Source organism: Megalops cyprinoides, chromosome 3, assembly GCF_013368585.1.
Source record: "Megalops cyprinoides isolate fMegCyp1 chromosome 3, fMegCyp1.pri, whole genome shotgun sequence".
In the NCBI taxonomy this organism is placed as follows: domain Eukaryota; kingdom Metazoa; phylum Chordata; class Actinopteri; order Elopiformes; family Megalopidae; genus Megalops; species Megalops cyprinoides.
Window position 1 is genome coordinate 47,576,782 of NC_050585.1, and position 21,522 is coordinate 47,598,303.

At 45.6% G+C, this 21,522-nt stretch overlaps 1 protein-coding gene across 1 annotated transcript; it reads right to left on the reverse strand.

Annotated features, from left to right (window-relative positions):
• Nucleotides 1–3,524: 3,524 nt before the first annotated feature.
• On the reverse strand, nucleotides 3,525–20,869 carry kif4 (kinesin family member 4). The gene is made up of 30 exons (XM_036523904.1): nucleotides 20,747–20,869; nucleotides 20,479–20,593; nucleotides 19,780–19,970; nucleotides 18,908–18,997; nucleotides 18,182–18,348; nucleotides 17,745–17,839; nucleotides 17,546–17,665; nucleotides 16,887–17,062; nucleotides 15,836–15,897; nucleotides 15,064–15,196; nucleotides 14,474–14,532; nucleotides 14,028–14,133; nucleotides 13,571–13,696; nucleotides 13,289–13,474; nucleotides 12,738–12,841; nucleotides 11,784–11,928; nucleotides 11,341–11,451; nucleotides 10,249–10,332; nucleotides 9,235–9,348; nucleotides 8,905–9,060; nucleotides 8,580–8,677; nucleotides 8,362–8,491; nucleotides 7,995–8,165; nucleotides 7,538–7,657; nucleotides 6,736–6,813; nucleotides 6,413–6,514; nucleotides 6,146–6,313; nucleotides 5,498–5,623; nucleotides 4,935–5,054; nucleotides 3,525–3,725 (listed from the first exon to the last, which is right to left on the reverse strand). Exons 1-30 carry the CDS (start codon nucleotides 20,867–20,869, stop codon nucleotides 3,525–3,527), a joined length of 3,777 nt encoding a protein of 1,258 aa, XP_036379797.1.
• Between the last annotated feature and the right edge of the window lie 653 nt (nucleotides 20,870–21,522).

A 21,522-nucleotide genomic window follows, 5' to 3' on the forward strand; every position in this document is an offset into this window, starting at 1 on the left:
GGAATGTTCTCAAAAATAGCCCAGGCTGGCGATGCACCGGCTCGCTGAAACCTGAGAAAGAAACGCCGAATTTAAAGATGTGGGTCGCTGCGGTGCGTAATGAAAAGTGGGGAATAACTGGCGTGAGCCACGGGCTGAGAGAAACCACGTGCCTCACAGCGGTTCGCAAAGTGCCGTGACCTCTACCGGCCGGGCTTAACTCCTAAATCGCACTCAGAAACAGAGGTATACACAATTTCAACGGCACTTTTTTGATAATACAAGAGCCGTATTTGTAGTCGATTCTAAATTCAAAATTTTGCTGGATAATTGACGGGGATGAAGCGCTAACGGTGTAGGTGGAGCCGGTAAACAACAATTTATGCTCTGGTGACGTGGCCCTTTTCTCATTATGTCTTGTCATAATGTCTTGGTGGAATTGGGCTTGTCTGTCATTGGGGTTCATTGCGCACTACACCACACCCTCTGGAATGTACTGAAATTTAGACAGGATACCTTGCGACAGTTCCACTGCATTCAAATTATGTCACAAGGCAGACACACTTACCCTACAAAGCAAGGGTACAAAAGCACATCCAACAAAGTCCCAACCCGATTCCTGTAGCCTCCAACACATCGGCCAGTGATGCAGAAGTTACGAGCCATACCCCCTGTGGGACGTTTACCATCCATAAAGTGTCACCTACATGTTTGGAGCCAAAAACCAAGAGAAAGTAATTTGTCACTTCACAGTAAGCATTACCATGACAGAAACTGTCACCTAAGGGACTGTGGTGTCAGCATATGAAATAAGATTAACCAATCACCCGGCAACTGCAAGCGCAATTCCACTAAGTCTTCGAACATTTGGTCAGAGCCCACTTAGCATTTTAATTGTGTGGAGAATATTGCTTACAGCATAAAATCAGAGAGAGGGGGACTTACTCCGATAAGGGAAGAGGCGCTTGCAACACCTCATCTGAAAATATCTCTACCTGCCAGACACAGCTGCTGCTCAAATTGGGGAGGGGTGCAGGCATAGGGCCAGAATGGAGGAGCAGGGATTATAAGGCAGGCACTGAGAGAGTGATTGCATGGTCAACTACAATAAATCGTCCCCTGAAAGCAAAGGATGCATAAACCCAGGGTTTCATTAATTCAGATGCCAGACCATGCACGAAGCCGAACAAGGCTGAAAAACACACATCCAGGGGAAAGAGAGCCATGCAATTATCCCTTCCTTTGTCCTTATTAACAGGCAAAGTTCCTGGAGACTGACTACATCGTGTAGCTCCATTTCTGCTGACTCATCTCCCATTTTCTCCCAGACGTAAAGCCATGTGGTTAATGAAACTGAAAACTGAAATCACAGAAAGGAAATTCACCCGACTGACAGGAAGCCTTCGCACACAATTTATTGCTTGAATGGTTTAGCTTCAACATTATGGCATGATTGGAATAGCAGGTATGTCATCTGCCAAGTTAGGAGTTGGTGGTGCATACCCCATGCCTGGATAGCATAGATACTTAGGCCATTTTAAGTCCAGCTCAAGGCACCTTCTAATACATCTTAAGGCATAATGTATTCTAATATTCACATGTGAGCATGATTTTTTGCAAGGATTTTGTCATCCTTATCATCTAAAAAAATTAACCTGAAAAGTAGTTTTATTTGGTGGCATTTTTGTCACCATTTAGATGAAGGCAAAGGGAAAGTGTAAGGATTTCTGTTGTCCTGATTCACTTGAGTTTTATATTGTAGATTTATAAAGAATTGTAGCCTTTCATCATCCAGACACAAAAGACCGTTCACGTCTTGTGAAAGCGTTTTGACTCAGATAGGCTTTTTGAAAAGTCAGCATTTGAATCTTCTTCCCAATACTCCGCTTGTTTTATGTTTGTAATTTAGTTTCCATTACATAGATCACCTTGAGATAATTACTTTGCATATGGTAGGCAGAGCAGAGGCAGCCTAAAAATCGATCTCAGAATTGATGCTTTCCACCCATTCAATGATCCGAAACCAATGACTGGTTAGAGAGCTCATTTTTATTCATTTATGCAGGAGTGAAATGTAATCCCACCTGGACTCAGAAGTGGTGTGCACTTGCAGGCATGTGCTGCATTCCAAACCTCTCCCTCACCGAGGGCTACGAGGGATGGTTTCAATCCTAAAGAGCAGGGTTATGGTGGTGCCACTTTTCAAACAAGTGATGTGGCCCCTTTTTCAAACAGAGAGATGTGCTTGGAATGGATTGGTTTTTTTTTTTTTTTTTTTTAACCTGGAAATCAGTGCTTGTCATGAAAAAAACAAAAAACAACTGTGATCCAGGTGGCTGCTGTAGGTCACACAAAGTTCATCAGCACAAAAAATGTGTACTCCCATAATGAATTTATGAAATTTAAACGTGAACAATTAATTCAGCTGTAGAAAACAGTACATAGCTGTAGATCCCGGAAGAATATCCAAAATGAATAACTAATATGATTGAGCTGTCCATCCGTGTTCATTCCTCTCCATGTGAAGCACAAATAGGTCGGCTAGAATTTTCGACTAATTGGACCTGGATTATTCCACACAATGAGGAATTTAATTTCTAAATTGCCTATATACTCTCCTTGAGCCTTTTTTGTGAGGACAACATACCAATTTTTTGTTCCTGCCAGACCTCTACTGCATTATCCTACTGCAATATATGCTTTTTCCCTGCATTTCTGCATCCATTAGTATAATGATCTACAGTCCCAGACAGTATTCAAATTTCCTGCCATGAATGCTAGAAGGAGCCCTGTGCCATGAGAAAGTATACTTTAATTTTGTCAATGGATCAACCTTGGTTGCTGTGTTGCATTTCACTTAAGTGGGGGAAAAAAAACAGCAGCAGCAAAGAGCAGGGGTTTGGGCACCGAGTATCTAGACCATTGGTTGGAGAGACTGAATTTTCTTGAGATGCAGTTCTACAATTCAGTTATGTACAGGACCTGGAAAGAGCTATTTAGGCTCTTATGTTGTGGATCCAAACCACTGTATATAATAAGGTAGTGCTTTACGTGAATTGCAAACAATGCAGAAAAATATTTGAGGCAAGCATTGGCTTTTATTGAAACTATCTTTATTAATTCCATATTTGCACCGATATGAAAGTGTGCTTCATCAAAAAAGATGATATAGATTTGATCTTAAATAAAAATGAAGTGAGAATGAAAAGTAAGATTAAATGTTAAAGAACAAGGTATGTACAGATTGCTGAGTGAACCTAAACTGACTGATGTGTTAGTTTGAGTAGGCACCATAATCATTCCATTTAATTTAAAACAAAACATTTAAAAAGGCGTCAGAGGTCAAACATTGTGGTTCACAATACAATGGTGCTCTTGTGTAAAACTTTATAAAAGAAGTAAAAAGATCAAAGTTTAGAAATCGACAGAGCTATGTTCTATTCACGAGACATGTAGACGTTTAAAAAGACGAGATCGTGAAAAGACGAAGAAATGACAACACTAACAGGCCACATTGACTGGACAGTGCTGGGCCGGGGCTTCCCTCAGACCTCCTCCCGTATGGGCGTGCACCCCGAGAAGAAGCTGTTCTGGCTGTTGGTCAGAATGCGCTTCTTCTTTTTCAAGAAGCTGATCCTGCTCACATCCCCCTCGTCCCCCTCCTCATCGTCCTCCGCCGCGCCCGGCTTCCTCTCCAGCTTCAGGTCGGGAGGAAGCTGCGCCGTTTCCCCGCTCTCCATCAGCACCTGGGAACGTTCGATTTTACAGTCCGACATGTAGAAACCGTCTGTGTTCACTCCTGCTAAACACTGCCTCCTCGTCCTCGCACCCCACTTCACTGAACGCCATCTGCCCCTTCAGACGTATATATATCACATCCATCAGAGTATAAACTCACATGCATATCTCACTATTGATTGGCCCTACACTAAGCGATGCCTGACTTGCCATCTTTCTGATGTGCAGCGCCCCCTATAGGCTGTTGACCGTAGTCTGTATTGTACTCAATACAGAATAAAATGACAGGTTATTGTGAAAACATGCTGGAGGGGGGGAAAACTGCAAACTGTCAGCAGGTTGTCACCAGCTTGAGGTCTGCTGGCCACCCACGTCCAAATTCAAAAATGCTAGTTAAAGCCTCATGCAATTCCCATGGGTGTTTTCACTATGTCTGGCTGTTGCTGTTCACTCCTTTCCCTCCCTACCGCTGTTCTGACAGATGTGCCATTCAGAACTGAAGTGGGCAGACAAACACACAAAAGGTTTCTAACAGTTAAATCGAGTAAGTTAGAAAATGTAATCATTCTAACGACAACGTACAACAGTTTTGAGTTTTGTGCCACGTCACAGATCAACCGCATTATTTCCAAATGCCGAGTGATCACTACAATGTGTACTGCCGTGAGAAGATGCAAGACAGAGGCCTTGCTGTAGTGTTTTTCCTAATGCAGGGCTAACAGGGGCACTGCATGGGCCGGGGCCCTGTTCTGATAGTATCATTAAATAAAGTTATCTTTCACAGAGGGAAGGAAGATATTCAAAATTAAGCGTTCTGAAAACATCTGCATGTATCCAAGAAGAGATCCATCAGAACACCAACAATGGGAGGGAAGAAAATCAAAGCCCTGATGTTTAATATGGAGTGAGTCAGCAGCCTGTTGCATATAATATTGTACTACGGTGATCCTGGATAAAATGGAAAGAACAATATACTGATGAAAGAAACCGCAAGATTGCTCAGAGTTTGTATTTTATGCAAAAACTGTCTCTAAATACATAGCTATTGAGTACTATGCAGTTTAAGACATTTTACCATAATTATTATTTGTGATGTGATTCCTGAAATTAAATTATTGAATTTATTATATTGAAACTGAATAGGGTAAAAGAACTGAACATGGCTGATGAAGTTACCTGAACACGTGCTAGTCGGAGTGCACTTAAGAGTCACCTACCTTCAAGGTGGGTGTGACGCAGGGGGGTTTGAAGAAGGTGCAGTCCGTGGGACTCACCGCAGTGGGGTCCTGAGGGGTGAACACCGAATCTTTCGACCTATCCTCCATCTCACTCGAGTCCTGAATTTGTCAGCAAAGAGGGACACATTTCACAGCTGCTCTGTGGTTGTGGTAAACTGTGTCCACAGTGTGTGTAAGACGTTAAAGTGGCCCAGCGGTATAACATGCTGGATTAAGGCTGCAATCTTCATGGAGATCAAGGTTCGAGTCCCCCCCGTTGCAGCTTTTGATCAATAAAGTTCATTCATGTATTTGGCAGCAGTGTAGGATTGTGGTTAAGGAGCAGGACTTGTAACCGAAAAGGCTACCGGTTCAATTCCCTGCTGGGGCACTGCTGCTGTACCCTTGGGCAAGGTACTTAACCCCCAATTGCCTCAGTAAATATCCAGCTGTATAAATGGATAACATTGTAAAAAAAAAAAAAACTAACTGATGTAAGTTGCATCTGCTAAATGCCAATAATGTAACGTAATGTGTGTGCGGCCTGGCCTAGCCTCTCTTACCACGCTGGACAGCAGGTGCTCCAAGTTGCGGCACTTCTCGTGGTCGCAGTGGCAGTTCTCCCCGCAGGCCACCTTCCCCTTGCGGCAGCGGCACATTTTGTTGCCACAGCGCCCCTTGCAGGCACACTGCAGAAGCGGCAAAAGCGCGCACACACACACGCGCACACATACGCGTACACACACACAGACACACGCGCACACACACACACAGACACACGCACACAGACACACGCACACACAGACACACGCACACACAGACACACGCACACACAGACACACGCACACACACAGACACAGACACAGAGAGAGACAGACACACGCACACACACGTTGTAAAAGAGCTAGCTAGCACTGTTAGCACGGTCAAATTGTAGTCATAAAATTCTGTCAGCCTGCTTGCTAATAAGCCAGAAATATAACACATACACTGAGATAAATCAATTGTAACACTGTACTCCATTTCCTGAACAGCACAATTAGAATATAGATAGCTAGGATAAACGTTATTGGCTTTTAATTTATGAAGGTAAATAAAGTCAATCAGTTATGCATCTGGCTTCACACAAACCTCTTTACATGGGGCTAGGTATAAAAGACGCTTCTGTGTGGAAGCATAACCTCATGCTGATTCTCTCAGTGTCCACTTACCCCCGTTGCTTTACTTTTCCTGGTGTTTTTGCGCCCTTTGTTCTTCTCAGGGACCCACTCTTCGATCTTGTCCTCATCCTCAGACTCCGAGGGGGACACCAGCTCATCGACGTCGATGGTGGAGGTGAATCTGTTCGCTTTGGCCGTGGTGAATCGACGACCCTTTGGCTTTGGGGGGGGGGGGACAAGGTGATGACGGACCATCAGGACAGCGGCAGAAACCTACAACTTCATCTGCAACCCGCGGGACTCGCACACCGGGCTTACCTTCGGCGGGATGTACTCGAAGGATGTGTCCGGGGACTGACTTGACGCTGGTAACAGAACTGACATTTTCTTTGCGCTGGCCACCTGAAGCAATGCAAATTTCTGCGGACAAACATGGAAACAGCATGAGAGGGCCAGCGCAAAAACACGCAGAAATGAACCAGCTCTGCGGTCTGTCATCTCAACCAAACTCATGGCACACAACCTGGTGTGGCTTTAGAAAGCCAAGTAAAATATCATGCGAACTCAGGCAGGATATTAGTAAAGCTGTCTCATCCCCTCACACACTGTTGATGATAAGCTCCTTGTCCCCTCGCATCTACCTGCTTGTGCTGCTCATTCTCCTCCATCAGCCTCTGATTCTGCTCACTCAGCTCCTTCATCTTCTCAATCTCTTCCTCCTGTTGGCAGAATCACCCAGCACTTGTCACTAACGCAGCCAGCAAGTTCGTCCGCCTCTACAAAGGTGGTTTAGCCCAAGGCAGCACCACTCAGGTTAAGGATCGTTAACAAAGGTACACTCAGGTCACAGAGTGCTAATGAAGGCACTCCCTGGTCAGCATTTGTCTAGGTCTGTCAACCCGCATATTGGAATATGTCAAATATCAAACGTTTAGCATTCATATGTCATGTCCAGTAAGACAATCATGGCTAGACAGTATGGTACTTTCCTTTAATTATTTGATTTGTGAATATATTGTTATGCACTGGAATTGGAACAGTTCTGCTGACTGGACAACCCAAGCTCCTTAGGAGGGAGATTATTCATCTAGGATGCCAATGCAGTAATCATTTCATCTTTTTGTAATGTTGTATTAACTTTACCTAGCCTGTTATCACTAATTTTTCCTGTGCTTTTTCAGGGTTACCGATAGACTGGGCTGTCCCGACTTCGCTGACTGTGGAAACCGCTCAGGTTATAGAGAACTAATGAAGTCACTCCCATATTACCAAACGCTAAGAGAGACACTTTTAGGCCAGGAAGTGCCAGTGGCGTATCTACCGAGTTACGGAGCTTCAGTGAAGCCACTCCCAGGTCACGGTGTGGGAGGGCCTGCTTCGGTATGCCAGCCAGGACAGTGGCAGGCAGGCAGACAGAGGGCTGTCAGGCTGGACTGGACTCACCTGGAACTTCAGACGCTGCAGCAGCTCCCTCTCTCGCTTCGACGTCTCCCCCTCCTTCTCGCTCTCCTCGGCCTCCGCTGTCACAGGCTTATTCTGTAGCTGGCTCAGAAGGTACAGAACCTGGGGAGACGGCGGCAGGGTTAACAATCGCAGTGCCAGACCACGAAAGGGACTTTTCACTAAGCACATGCCACAGGCAGCTTCTCACAGAACACAGCTGCATCTGAAAAGCACAGGGGCTCACTGATACAGTGCGCTTGCTACAGACCGCCATTTGTTACCATTCAGTCAGGTTCAGGCAGCAGGCAGGCAACTACCCTACACCAAGGAGCTGGGTTTTTTGGCACACTAGTTTGAGCACGCCTTAAAAGTAGCTGTTTAGTTTATAAAGTGGCCATTTCGAGTGACACATACCACCCCCCGTCACATGACAAGGGCCCGGGGACCCGCAGCTCACCTTCTCCTGGTGTCTCTGCTCCAGTTCCACCAGGTGGCTCTGGTGCTCCATGTCCATGGTGGACATGAGCTTCCTCTCATCACTCAACACCTTCTGCAGGTCGCTGTAGTTCGCCTGCTCCTGCCTCAGGTCGTTCTCCAGCTTGGCTGTCATCACCTTCGCCGACACCAGCTGCAGAGGTGAGAAAAGCCACAGCGAGGGAGATAAGAGTCAAGTGCTTTATGTGGATACTGGAGACTGGAGGGAAAGTACCAATCAACACGCATGCATAACACTCCAATTCAACACCAAACTATTCCCTGTAATGTGACAAAATGAGTTTTTCCCGTAGCGGGGCCACGCTCCGTTCCCTCAATCCCGTTCTGACCTCCGACATGAGGAACTTGAGGGCGCACTTGGCCTCCACGATGGTGGCGATGTTGTCCCAGCGCTGCTTCACCCGCCCCTCGTTGTCCGCGTCCAGCACCTTCTGCTGCAGGTCGGCGATCTGGGCGCTCCTGGACGGAGTGTAACAGACGGCCGTGAGCGTAATGGCGCTGCACCACTCGACGCTGAGCCAACCCTCTACCCGTTCGGAAAGCTCACCTCAATCCCATCTCCGTCTCCAGGTTCTCCACCTGCTTCCCCAGGGAGGCCTCCAGCTCCCCCTGGTTTTCCAACTCTGAGATGGTAAATGTGCGTCGCTAGGGGGAAAGGGGTGGTAAAACAATAGGTCACACGGCAGACTCACACACAAGCAGAACAACTAGTGTGTAGGCTGGCCTGCAAAATTACAGCTAAGCGCAGGAATTAGAAATTTTCAGAAAACCAAAACCTTCTTAAAAAGAGAAGAAAGCAAGCGTTCCCACACTGGTTAGACGTCTGCCTTTTTGCTGAAAGAGCGGCACGCAGCGGGTCTTGGCACACTCACCCGGACTTTGGCAGAGGAGCGCTCGCCCGCCTCGATGCGCTCTTTGAGGTGGGAGATCTCCTCGGCCAGGATCTTCCTGTCCTCCAGCAGGTCCTGCAGGTGGCGCCGCGCCTCCTCCGTGCTCACCAGCACCTCCACCTCGCTCTGCAGCCAGCTCTGTGGGCCACCGCGAACAGCGCTCACAGTCCGACAACTCACACTTCACATTCACGCATTTATTCACTCCAAAAGACACAAGCTGGCCAGATGAGAACGCGCGAGGACAGGCTAACCCTGCCGTTCCTGTAAGCACGTGTCCGGCCTGGCCGGAGTCTGACGGAGCGTCGGTACCTTCACTCTGCTAGCAGCGCCCTCCATCCCCCGGTTCTGAGTCTCTTTGCGCTTTTCGGCTGCCTCGTTCCTCTTCATCAGGGCATCCTTCAGACGCTTGTTCGCCGCCGCCGCCTGACATCACAACAGCGGTTGTTAAACACGGACTGACATCAAACTTCCACAAGCCTCCTGTTCAACCAACCAATCAGATGTGCTGACCTCCCATAGCCTAACATCACTGCCAATACAGTTTATCATACTGTAATAGGTCTGCTCAATACTCCTTTCATTTCATTCTGTCCAATATTACAATGTCATCCTGTCCAATGCTGCTGTCCCTCCCTGTCCAATAGAACCATGCCATCCTGTCCAATATCCCACTCCGACCCTGTCAGATACTGCCAAGTCAGCCTGTCCAATACTACTGTCCCATCCTTTCCCATACTCCCTCCCAACCCATAGTCATCTCATTCCATCTTCTGAAAGAATCCCATCCTGGACCTACATGTTATTTTTTATTCTCAGCTCATCAAATCCTGTGATTCATTTAGACAGAAGTGAGAATCCTTTCACACACATAATTACAGCAGGCCAATGAAATACAAATATTTCATGATCACATTTGCAGAAACATGAAAAAGATGGTGATACATTAATTACTGAGTCTTAAAATAATCTGAAAACAATAATTAACAATAGTTAAATACCAGTAAAATATGTAAGAAAATAATTCAGGCCTTTTTATCTTGAATCAGCCTTGGAGATACTGTACATCTGGGTGGCAGTGTAGCATAGTGGTAAGGAGCAGGATTCAGAAACAAAAGGCTGCTGGCTCGATTCCCCACTGGGGCACTCCCTTGGCACTCCCACTCCCTTGCTTAACCCAGAATTGCCTCAGCAAAACATCCATGTAAAAATCGTAACCTATGTAAGATGCTCCGGATAAGAGCATCTGCTGAATGGCAATAATGCAATGTGATGTAACATCAATGAAAATGACTGACAGAGATTAGAGATGAAAGGTGCCCTCACCTCTTCCGTTTTACGCCGTAGGACGTTGGCCTGTTTCTCAAAGTCTCTCTCCAGCTTTACCATCTCATACTGACGCTTGCGGTCCTGTGGTTGTTTGGAAACAGCAACAAAAAAATGTTCACCCACCTTATAATGAAGACGCACAGAGAAAGTATTACCAGCTACGTTGACCTGTGGGTGGTCAGCCCCAGTGGGCACAGGCCTGTCTGAAAAATGAACTGCATTTCCTTAAATTACTATGTGGTGCATTTAGCTATGTAAGGGCATTAGATCTCTACCACTTTTTAGAAGTTTAGCTAGTTAGAAAGCCAAGTGGCGAAACAATCCAACCTGACAGATCTCAATATCGCCCTTCAACGTTTGGCCTGTAAATTTAGATATTCAGCGGGTCTCTTATTCCCCACGATTTGCCATTTTCATTCACTGAGTTAAGAAGAGACGCTGGGGGGAATGACACAACTTCACACTCAATTCTCTGATGCAGGGAGAGCTGCCTTTGTCTGGTTGGAAACGTTCCATGCCTACTTTGAAAATCATTTGTGTTTGTGGGAGATCCACAACAGTTTACTTGCTTTTGTGCCAAGCTACTCCCTCCTTCATTGGCCCCATAAATACACCTAATTCTGCCAAACGCAGTGAATGTGGCAAACAGAAACTAGCTGTTACAGTTAAGATCCGTTGCAGGTTTAACTCACATCACAAAAAAAAAAAAAAAAATTATATATATATATATATATATATATATATATATATATATATATATATATATATATATATATATATATATATCATCTGAAGCCAGGTAATGAAGGCCTGCTGATGACCATTATCGGATCTGACATGGCTGTAACAGCTTCAGAACAAGAACTGACAATCAAGGCCTGCCAATGACTGTTATAGGAAGCAGACACGGCTGTAATGGTTTCAAGAACTGACAATCAGAGACTGATGATGACAATTACAGGAAACAGGAGTGGATCTAAACATTCAGAGCAAAGACATGACAACCTGGGTCTACTGCTGACCATTATAGGAAACAGACATGGCTCTAACAGTTTCAGAACAAGACAGGTTTAGCACACATTGCCACACCTTCTCCTTGAGCTGTAACACCTCCTTGTCCTTTTTCTGTTTCCACTGGCGGAACTTCTCCGAGTCCTCCTTCATCTGCTTCATCAGCTGCACACGCTGTGACTTCATAGCCTGCACAACACAAAAGCATTCGAAACCCTTTCAACACACTGCAACACATGCTCTTACATACCAGCAAAAACAAGAATATACACCAGGCACTAAACGTCTAAGGCGTTGGCTTAGCACTTACTTTAATTATTGGCCCATGTAGCTGTGATATACAGCACTATTAATTCTAAATTTGTGGTACAAGCATAATGATCTGTGTGCACAGAGCACTTTCACCTTGGCAACATCCCCAACAACACATAACTCAACACGTAAATGCAGGAATTCACATTCGGGGCCTTAACGGCGACTGTCTGTCGCAGGGGCGGCTGTGTTGGTGCAGGTGTGCGCACCTGGATCTCCTGGTTGAGCTTGGCCACGTTGCGCACGGACGTCTCCTTGAGCTTGAGCAGCTTGGCCTGCTCCTGCAGCTTCTTCTTCAGCTCGGTGATCTGGCCCTCCAGCTCCTGCAGCCTCTTCCTGCGCTGTTCGCTCAGCCTGCGGGGAACGGAGACGTCCGTCATCCAAACCCCACCCCCCTCGCAAGCCAGCACACAATTTCACACAGCTTCAACTAACAGGTAGAAGGTAAAACTGACATTTATAGTAAAAATACTAATATATTACGACACTGATTTTCACTCAACTGGCAAATGGTATTCTGTAATAACTGCAATTTCAAGGAAGAATGGATTTTAAATTTCTGGACTGAGTGCATGTTGTTGCCGAAACAGGGGTTAAACCAGCTGGCCTTGAAAATACACAAATGAATATCACTATACAATCACTGTCTGTTCAATGCCATTTCAGCAAATTAAACCGCGTTTCTGCGTGTGAGTTCTGACATCACAAATTAAGAGGCAGCCGAGAACACGTTGATTACAAAACTGAAGTCAAAACGGCAAAAAATACGAAGAAAACATTTAAGAGGACCCCCATTCAGTGTTAGAAAGTCAACTGAATACTCGTGGAAGCTTCGTTAAAAAAATGCACCCTCATGACCCCACGGTCTGTCCCATCTTATCACAGACTTCCAGACAAGAATTCAGAAACATCCTCTTTTATCTGTTTTAATAGACAGTCCCATTAATCTTCTGTTCCGGCTCAGCCAATTAGAAACCTACAGTAGAGGCACTGTGCAGCCGCTCTGAAACCCACAGGAGACAAGGGGGGAGAAAGAGAAAAGGAAATTTTAAATTGCTAGCAGGAAATGGATAACCCCCTGCTCCTGATCAAAGAGTGCACTGGGACTGCACTGCCCGTGGATGTGTGGAGCGGGGGTCACCGAAGGGGAGAGGAGCTCTTACTTGGCCTGATTGGTGTCTTTCTTTGCTGAGTGGAGAGCCAGGATGAGGTCCTCCTTTTCCTTCTGGAGAGATGAGACGGCGCCCTGCAGGCTCTTGATGTTCTCCTGTGGAAAAAGGTTGGGGGGGGTGCAGGTTACACATTAGGCTTCACCCCGCGGCCCCAAAGATGATGCGGGAGCCAAACTAGCAACACTGAAACCGTAAAGCAACGGAAGCCATCCATTTTCAACAACAGGAAAGACAAAAGGCCCGGTTTCACGATGAAGGTCTGCTCAGAACAAAAAAGTCACTTAGGTACATTAGCTACGTGACTGAAGCTAGCTTAGCTTCAATCACACATTGAATAGTGTCCAATTTCGCAGTCCGCAGTCCAATGCCGTGCTTCCTTTGGAGTGACCCGAGGGATAACATCCAGGATGAAGCAGCGTGCACTGCACTTTGCTCTGTCAGCCCTGAGGAGAATTCCAGGAAAACAACACGACTCGCATTCCTTGCCCGCTTGGCTCCTTTCGGGCACCTTGCGGTCACCTTGGCGACCGGCCATCTCTTACCTGGTGCTCGGTCTGCATGGGCTCCAGATGGCTGTCGTTCTGGCACATTTTCTTGACAAAGGCCTCCTTCAGAGCCAGGACTTTGTTGAGCTCGATCAGCTCCTTAGACATCTGCGCCTGCCGCAGGGCATGCTGGGTAGCGAAGGCCTCCGGGGAGCATTTGCCCGCCGCCGCGCCGCTGTCGCCCTGCCGGGAGGGAGGAGAGAGGGGCTGGCGTCAGAGCCCGAATTTACGGACCGCGCCGGTACCGAACCCGGCCACCGTGAATGCGGATGAACTCACCGAATCCTCCGTGGGGGTCCCGTTTCCTGTCTCTGTGGAGACACCGCGCTCTCTGTGCGAGCCTGGAGTGTGGCACTCCTGCACGGCCATCGCCTCTATAGAGGCCGCTATCCCGGCACTCTCGTCCTGAAGAAACGGGGGACAGACAGTCAGAGAAGGTCCGCGAGGAGGAGAACTCTCCCTCAAGTTCAAACAGATACTTAACATCTCCGCTTATTCCCAGCACCCTTCATTTCGAGAGGTAAAATATAATCAAGAACCGAATGTCACTGTCCCACTTTCTGGTCATTTAACATGCAGAATTTTGAGACTGAAATTACAGACAAATTCATGAGAAATATAACTGGCAATGAATATTATTCTGCCATCCAAATACATAAAGCATGACATTACATTCAGTGAATATGGCAGCAGATGCACCGTGTGACCCCTAGCTGCTCCATCGTTCGCCCCGTACCTGCAGGTGCACGATGACTTGCTGCAGATTGCGGATCACCTCCACATTTTCTTTCAGCTCCTGGTCCTCCAGGGTCTCTACCACCCTCTGCAGGTCAACCTTACAACTGCAGCAAGAACACATCATTATATATTTGTTCTTAACTTGCCGGCATGCTGTCTTAGGCCAACTAAAAAGCTGTCTATGCTTACACTGTGATACTATATATAGTATCACAGTGTAAGTGTAAGTGTATATATATATATATACACACACTTCTGTAGTGCAAGATTTCATTATTGAGACAACAGATAAAAGTGTCCCACCCAGGGAACTTACCGATGACCCATAACCCACAGGAACGCTGTACTAACTACAACGCGGTCCTGTTGACTCAGGCTGACATTTGAAGGGACGAGGAGAGGGGATTGAAGCTAAATGTCAGGTTGGCAAACATTCACACTTACGCCGCGTGCTGCTTCAGTTCCTCCAGTTTACTTTGAAGCTTCTCATTGGCTTGTTCGGTCTGTTAAAGCAAAAAAAAAAAAAAAAAAATGTCAAGTGAGTTTCTTTGAGAATCCATCTCATCAAAAGGAAATGTGCTGACAATACACAGAACTCGAGGAGGTCCGGTGCACTCAACACGCCTCTTTTAAAACAGTCAAGCAGCCAGAGGCACATTTAAAGGCACTGTGTTCATCTGCAGCATTTTCTTACAGCTAAATTGCAATACAGTGTGGGCGCTACAAAAGGAGTCACCCCTATAACAAAGTGATTAGAGTTTATCATTAACATTAAAGGGAAATGATGTGTCTTCTCTACTGCATTGGAGAGCACATTTATTTTATCTTTACACTGGGAAAACAGGGCTTTGGATAGCCACAGTGGTTTATAATCTATATTACTGCTATATGATTAGGTAATTAGCAGAATAATGAGGTAAATAGTAGAAGGTGGTGTGTTTTTCTCTGTGGAAGTATTCAGTGATCAGTGCAGTGGTGCATGGTGAGGTGTAATGCCCAAGCAGCACAGCAGGGGGCACCATGCAGGTTCTCACCATGAGCACCCTCTCGAACATCTGGGCAGTCTGGCCCACAGCCTCACTCAGCTCCCGGCTCAGCTTGTTGTTCTCGTCCTGCAGACAGCGGTTCCTCTCCAAGATCTTCGACACATTTTCAGCAGGCTCAGATCTGGAGGACGGGAATATGCAACATGTAAGGTCCCATCCAAAAATAATTAAATCGCAAAGGCTTGTCAGAATGCATCTTGTGTCGTGTTTGAGCCAAACAGTAACTTATTCAGTATCCTGTAAAACCAAAACAGAGCCCACAGTTACTGAAACTGTGAGGATGGAGGTTCCTCTTATAGCCTTAAAATGTTTGTGCCACTAACTTCGTAAACCACTAAATGTTTATAATGTACTCTCAATACACTAAAATATCATTTAATATTCTTTCTTGTGTATCAAGCATGTTTTATCTTGAAATGCTTGGTACAATTTTATACATTCATATGAAACCCCTCAAACTAATTACAGTTACAATGAGTAACTTCTAGTATAAGCTACAGGAAACACCCACAATTGTCCTACAAGCAACTTAGTTTAGCAACTAATCCTGTCTCTACAGAACCCTGGTGATTGTATGTTGGAGATTCTACTGTAATATATGAAGCATTGTCAGAAGGATAAGCACTTTTCACATAATTCTCAGCATCATGTGATAAGCACGTTATTATTATTGTATTAAAATACAGAGACTGTAACTCAACCAGATTTCTGTTTTAGGACACCACGGATGTCCGAGCTACGAGAGCAAACCTGTCCTTACCCAGAGAGCACCGGAGCCACGCCCCCCCTTGCGTGTAGCAGCAACACCTGAAGCTCCTGGACCTACAAGACCAACCAGACATCAAATAATGCCATCAGTGCTGCTGACTGACATCTCAACACAGAGTCAGAACACAGTTCAAACAGAAAGGGGTCACCATCTCCTACTTTAGAGGCTGTGGTATTTTAATCACCAACAAGTAAATACTGTTCTACAAATACATGAAATGAATGCGATATAAAATTCTGCTTCATGGTTACATGAAAGAGGGTTATGTTACAATGTTCGTTAAACTACGAGGATCATTTTTCTTCAGAGGAGGCGTAGAGGGGTGCTCTAATGAAGGAAAGTGTTCTGTCACACCTCAGCATTTCCTTCTTGAGATTTTAAATCTTTGGTATTCTGTGGATGGGCCGACGCTGTTATTGGCATTACTTCACAACTTTATCCGCATCTAAAAAGACAGCTGTGCTCTTCTTGTAGATATTATAAGGGATTAGTGCCACACCATGGAGTATGTTTTCTCAAATGAAATTATCCCCACCCTCAGAGGAAAATTAACTGCTACATTCATTTATTTTAAATGCCTTTACATAAGTTAAATGCCAGTGTTTAGGCAGGGTCAAACTAACCCCAAGAAAAAATCCACACAAGAGTCACTTCTTGCAAAAAATAAAAATAAATAAATAAAATTCTGTACTGCATTTCAGCTCATTTTTATGTAATATATCCAGCTCAAGCAAGAAAAGTTTTGAAAGGAATTTTAATCCAGGATCTCTAATACCATTCAACACTGCTCCTGGAGTGCAAGTGTGTGCACATTTTCATCCCACCCAAGCAATTAAACTCTGAATGCAACTAATCGTGCGTCAGCTAATGTTGACTCAGCCAGTTTATCGTCCGCTTGTCTCCTCTGTTCTATTAGTATTAGCAGGAGACCTGGGAAGACAGGCTGAACTGCAGCGCTCCAGGGCCAGGGCGGAGTAAACTTGCTCATGACTCATGACTAGAGCATTACTTCAAGCCAGTGCTGCTTCAATCACTCGCATACCTGCTGCTTCAAGCGCTTCATCTCAGCCGAACGTGGGTCCACGTTGACGATGGGCTTGTTTTTGATTTTGCGGGCCCGGTCCGCGTAGCGCAGCGTGTTGATGGTCTCCTCGATGTTGGAGTCCGCCGGGCTGACGCAGGCGATCATTAAGGTGTGGCTGTTTCCTCCCAGAGAATCTGACCATCATTTACAAGGCATGAGAAAACGAGCAAGAGCCAAGCGCGAATTCTCAATGCAGCAGCGAAATGTATCATTATTATTATTACATGACTGGCGTTTAGCAGACACTCTTATCCAGAGTGAGTTACATCAGTTAAATTTTTTTTTACAATGTTATCCATTTATACAGCTGGATATTTACTGAGGCAATTGTGGGTTAAGTACCTTGCCCAAGGGTACAGCAGCACAGCCTCCATGGGGAATCAAACCGGCAACCTTCCAGTTACAAGTCCTGCTCCTTAACCACCATGCTACAGTGCTGCCCTCATTTACATGACGAAGAATTTCATAGATATGTCGACTTGCTGAACTCAAGGTGACTTTCTACACTTTATGTATAACTTTGTTCTATTGTGATGGAAGTTGCTCTGGATAAGAGCATCTGCTAAATGCATGTAATGTAATTAAAAAAGTATCAGCCAATCAGTGCAGTCCCTCACCCTGCAGTAGGCGGGTCAGCTTCGAGTCCCTGTACGGCACAAAGGTCCCCTTCTTGCTTTCGTCACCCAGGGCGCTGATCACATTGCCCAGTGACAGCAGACCTCGGTTGATGCTGATCCCTGAAACAGAGGAGACATCAGAGCCGTGGCTGCCAGGTCTACAGAAACACCACACTGTCCGCTCGCGCAGTCAGCTCACCTTCTTTCAGCCGTTCTCCCTCCGCCTTCGTTTTCTTCTGTCTCTCAGAGCCAGCCAGGTCCACCAGGTGGAGTTTGGAGACCATGGAGTCGCCCCTACGCAACGACAGGTCAGCACCAAAATGAGAGAGCAGGATGCTTTGGTTACCCTTTTAAAGGGCAACACCCCACATTTCTCACAATTGTGCTTTTCCTGGCCTCAGGAAATCATACCCCAGCTTCCCCCCAACTGAATTTCTGTTTTCATATCCTGCTTTGTGGTAAAGCTACTGTGAAAATGGTCTATAAAAAAAAACAACATTTTTTTCATTAAGGGTCTGCTGCCAATTGGCTGACAGGACTTTCGCATTTTGGAAACAATCGACAACAGGCAAGATTTGATTAGTCCCTAAGTGTGCCGCTCCTGTCAGCCAATCAGCAGCAAGGGGTGTGGCTCACTTGTCTCCGCCGGCCCGCTGCTCAAAGGTGATGGTGAAGATGGCGTGGGAGCGGGACGACGCGGCGTTCATGGCGGTTGAGCCCACCGTGCGGGCGGTGTTCCCCACCTCCAGGCACCCCACCATCTGCTGGGCACTAAACACCTCCTTCTCCATCAGGCCAACGATCTGGAGGGACATGCCAGGCACACATTCAAAAAAAACAAACAAAACAAAAAACAAACAGGGATCTTTTTTGGGAAGGGGCATGGCTTGCCCTCATTGTTTCTTTGTTAAAGGAAGCCATGGCTCTGTCCCTTAAGCTTGAGAATTGTGCTCAGGGTTCCCAAACTTATTTCCCTTAATTATTACACTACATTATTGGTATTTAGTAGACACTCTTATTGCTCTTACCCAGAGCAACTGACATCTTACGATTTTTACAGTGTCATCCATTTATACAGCTGGATATTTACTCAGGCAGTTGTGGGTTAGGTACCTTGCCCAAGGGTAGAGCAGCAGTGCCCAAGCGGGGAATTGAACCGGCAACCTTTCGGTTACGAATCCTGCTCCTTAACCACTAAATACTAAATTTCACTAATGCTAAGTTATACATTCTTTTCCAATGCATTATTACAATTAAATGACCTCCAGTCAGTTTTCTGTGATGAATATTAAGTGACAGTTGGAGCCATTCACAGCACATTTCCCCAGCATAGTTTGGTAACCTCAGCGGTAAGCTGCTCACCTTAATGCCCTCCTTAGGATCCTCTCGAATGCTGATGGCTGGCTTGTCCTTGGAGCTGCACAGCAGGTCCAGGATTTCCTCATTATATATCTGGAGTAAAAAACAACAACATTCAACAATAACCACGCAATAAGAGAAGCGGTCTGTTTCTAAATGCCAGATTGTAATGAGCAGACTAACTGAACTCAGCACTAGGGCCTCTCTTGGTACACTGGTTTTCTTTCAACCTGAAAATGAAATTCCCTACGTATAATGAGCTGTTCACTCACCACTAGTCTGAATTAGCCATTTACATCAAGCTGCTCTCTAATGCCAATATTTATTTCAAGAATGGCTTATCAAATAGGTTTTCACATAACTGATGCGTTTATTTTCTGTGATGTGCCCTCTGGAGATTAGACATGTCTTACATTTGCTAAATCAATTCATCCATTGACTGACTGACAGATTCACAGCAGAAATCCCAATGGAGTCCTACATGCTCAGAGTGTAGAATTCCAGTTACTAAGACTAAACATCTGCCAACAGAATTCAGAGCTCAGCACCAAAGACAAATGGTAGCAAACCAAACCAATATTCTTAAAATCAGTTTCAATATCACTGAAGCGCCTATTAAGAGACTCACTAAGCCTGCATACACATGAAGGCCGCAGGATCATAAGGGCGACCCTGCTTTAGCCCCAATAACAGTGTTTAATTAACAAGGGACACACAAGTTCACCTCCACTAAATCTCCCCTTGAAGCCATCCGATCCGGACAAAAGGTTAAATAACCTATTGTTGTGTGTGATTAAAAACTCAGGATGTAACTCAGTAGAAAACAAGCTGCTACAATTAGGTGAAAAGAATAAGCAGCTCCCAGGTGTCCTTACCTCCAGGTACGACACAGCCAAAGCACACTGACAGTCTGTTCTCTTGTCTTTCTCCTGGAAGATTCTCTTGATAACTCTAGGAATGACCCCGACGGTTGGGTCGTTCTCCTGGGCAGACGTGTAGGTCCCTCCCATTGAAAAGGTCTTTCCCGAGCCGGTCTGTCCATAAGCCAGCACAGTGGCATTGTAACCTTCGGCGGGAAGCACAGACAAGCACGAGAATATCAATCATTAATCTAAACATTTCAAAGACAACAGACTGCAGCAAAGGATGGTGAACTGCTCTGAAGATCCTAGAAAGCTTTTTGAGCAGACATAAAGATATGACGGCAACTGAGGCCTTCCTCAGGTCAAAGAGACATGCAAACAGACCTGTATAAATGCACATAGGTTGACAGTATATGGAGATTTTCACTTAAAATTGTGCCAGGTAGATAACTGGTGAATGGGTCCAGTATTCCATGTAGTTGTAAGCTTAAGTTTACCTTGCAGAAAATGCGTGCACACATGCATGCACATATGCACAAATATGTATACTTCAAAAGGGCTCAAAAAGTAAATGAATGATGATGATGATGATGACGAATTTACACATCCTTAGTAACGCCTGCAAGGTCATACCTCCCCTGCATGTTTCTGCACTGGCTCTGTGAGTAAATCATCAGGATCCAGGGAAAGCAGTAAAACATGTCTGCCTACCTTTCAGCAGCCCAGACAATAACGGTGAAACAGCCGTGTTGAAGACCTCTTCTTGTTCAGTCATTGGGTCGAAAACATAATCGTATGTGAATGCCTTATCATTGCCAACAACGACCTGTAAGAAAAACGGATGTCAAAGAGAGAAGAAAGCAGACTTATCAGCAATATGCAGACAGAAACTGTGTTCACGAACTGTGAGGGCTTCAGAATTTGTCGCATCTCCTCACAGCCCAAAAACCTGTCATGAATGACGGGGACGTTGGTCCACCTGAGGCTCTCCCGGGACGAACGTGAGGCAACTCTGGCAGCCTTCGTTGATTTCCTTGGGCACCAGGGGTCGGCACCGTAGGGCAACACGTACGGGAATGACCTTCTCATCTTCCTTTGACATGCTGGTGCTTCTGCCGGTCAAGAAGACGGGACTGATTCAAGCCACAGAACAACACTTTCTAACTATAAAAATGATCAGCGGGCAGGACAGACAGGAAACAATGGTATCAACTGGCTAGCTTAGTAACGTTAGTTATCGAGTCAAAGGGTAAGGGGTCGTTACACAACGTTAAACAAGCAGCGAGCTCTCTGTCAAGCAGTTGCTATCTGGGAAACATTACATGGCATATCCAACCCTGTAAACTTCAAGGTGGGAAGGTAAACCATGCGACAAAAAGATCTAGTCTTGGTAAGTCGGATGTCTCATTCAGCCAGCTTGCTTAGCCACAACAATTTAAATGCTGGCTAACGGGATGAACAGCTAACAATACGAGAAAGTTTACGTTAACTATCGAGCTACTTATGTTAAAAATTAGTCAGCTATTCCCCCTTTTGCCCACCATTCTATTCTATTCGTCATTATTTGCTAACTAGGTAACCAGCCACAATTATTTTCAAATTTACACTTTGTAAGATAGGCCGTATGTAGAGCGAACTATGGAGCCGCTAGCGTTACCTTCTGGGCTTTGCACTCCAATTCTGTGCAAAGGCAAATCCTTAATTAAGTAGTGCAAACTCCACGATTCCCTTTTAACTGCACTCCCCGGTTAACGG

Excerpts from the sequence above, each read along its gene's own strand:
- kif4 (XM_036523904.1), bottom strand. The coding sequence starts at position 20,869 with ATGTCAAAGGAAGATGAGAAGGTCATTCCCGTACGTGTTGCCCTACGG. Across the intron at positions 8,492-8,579 it reads GAGACGGAGATGGGATTGAG|GAGCGCCCAGATCGCCGACC; the intron begins GTGAGCTTTCCG and ends CACTCCGTCCAG. Across the intron at positions 3,726-4,934 it reads GCGTCACACCCACCTTGAAG|GTGCTGATGGAGAGCGGGGA; the intron begins GTAGGTGACTCT and ends GAACGTTCCCAG.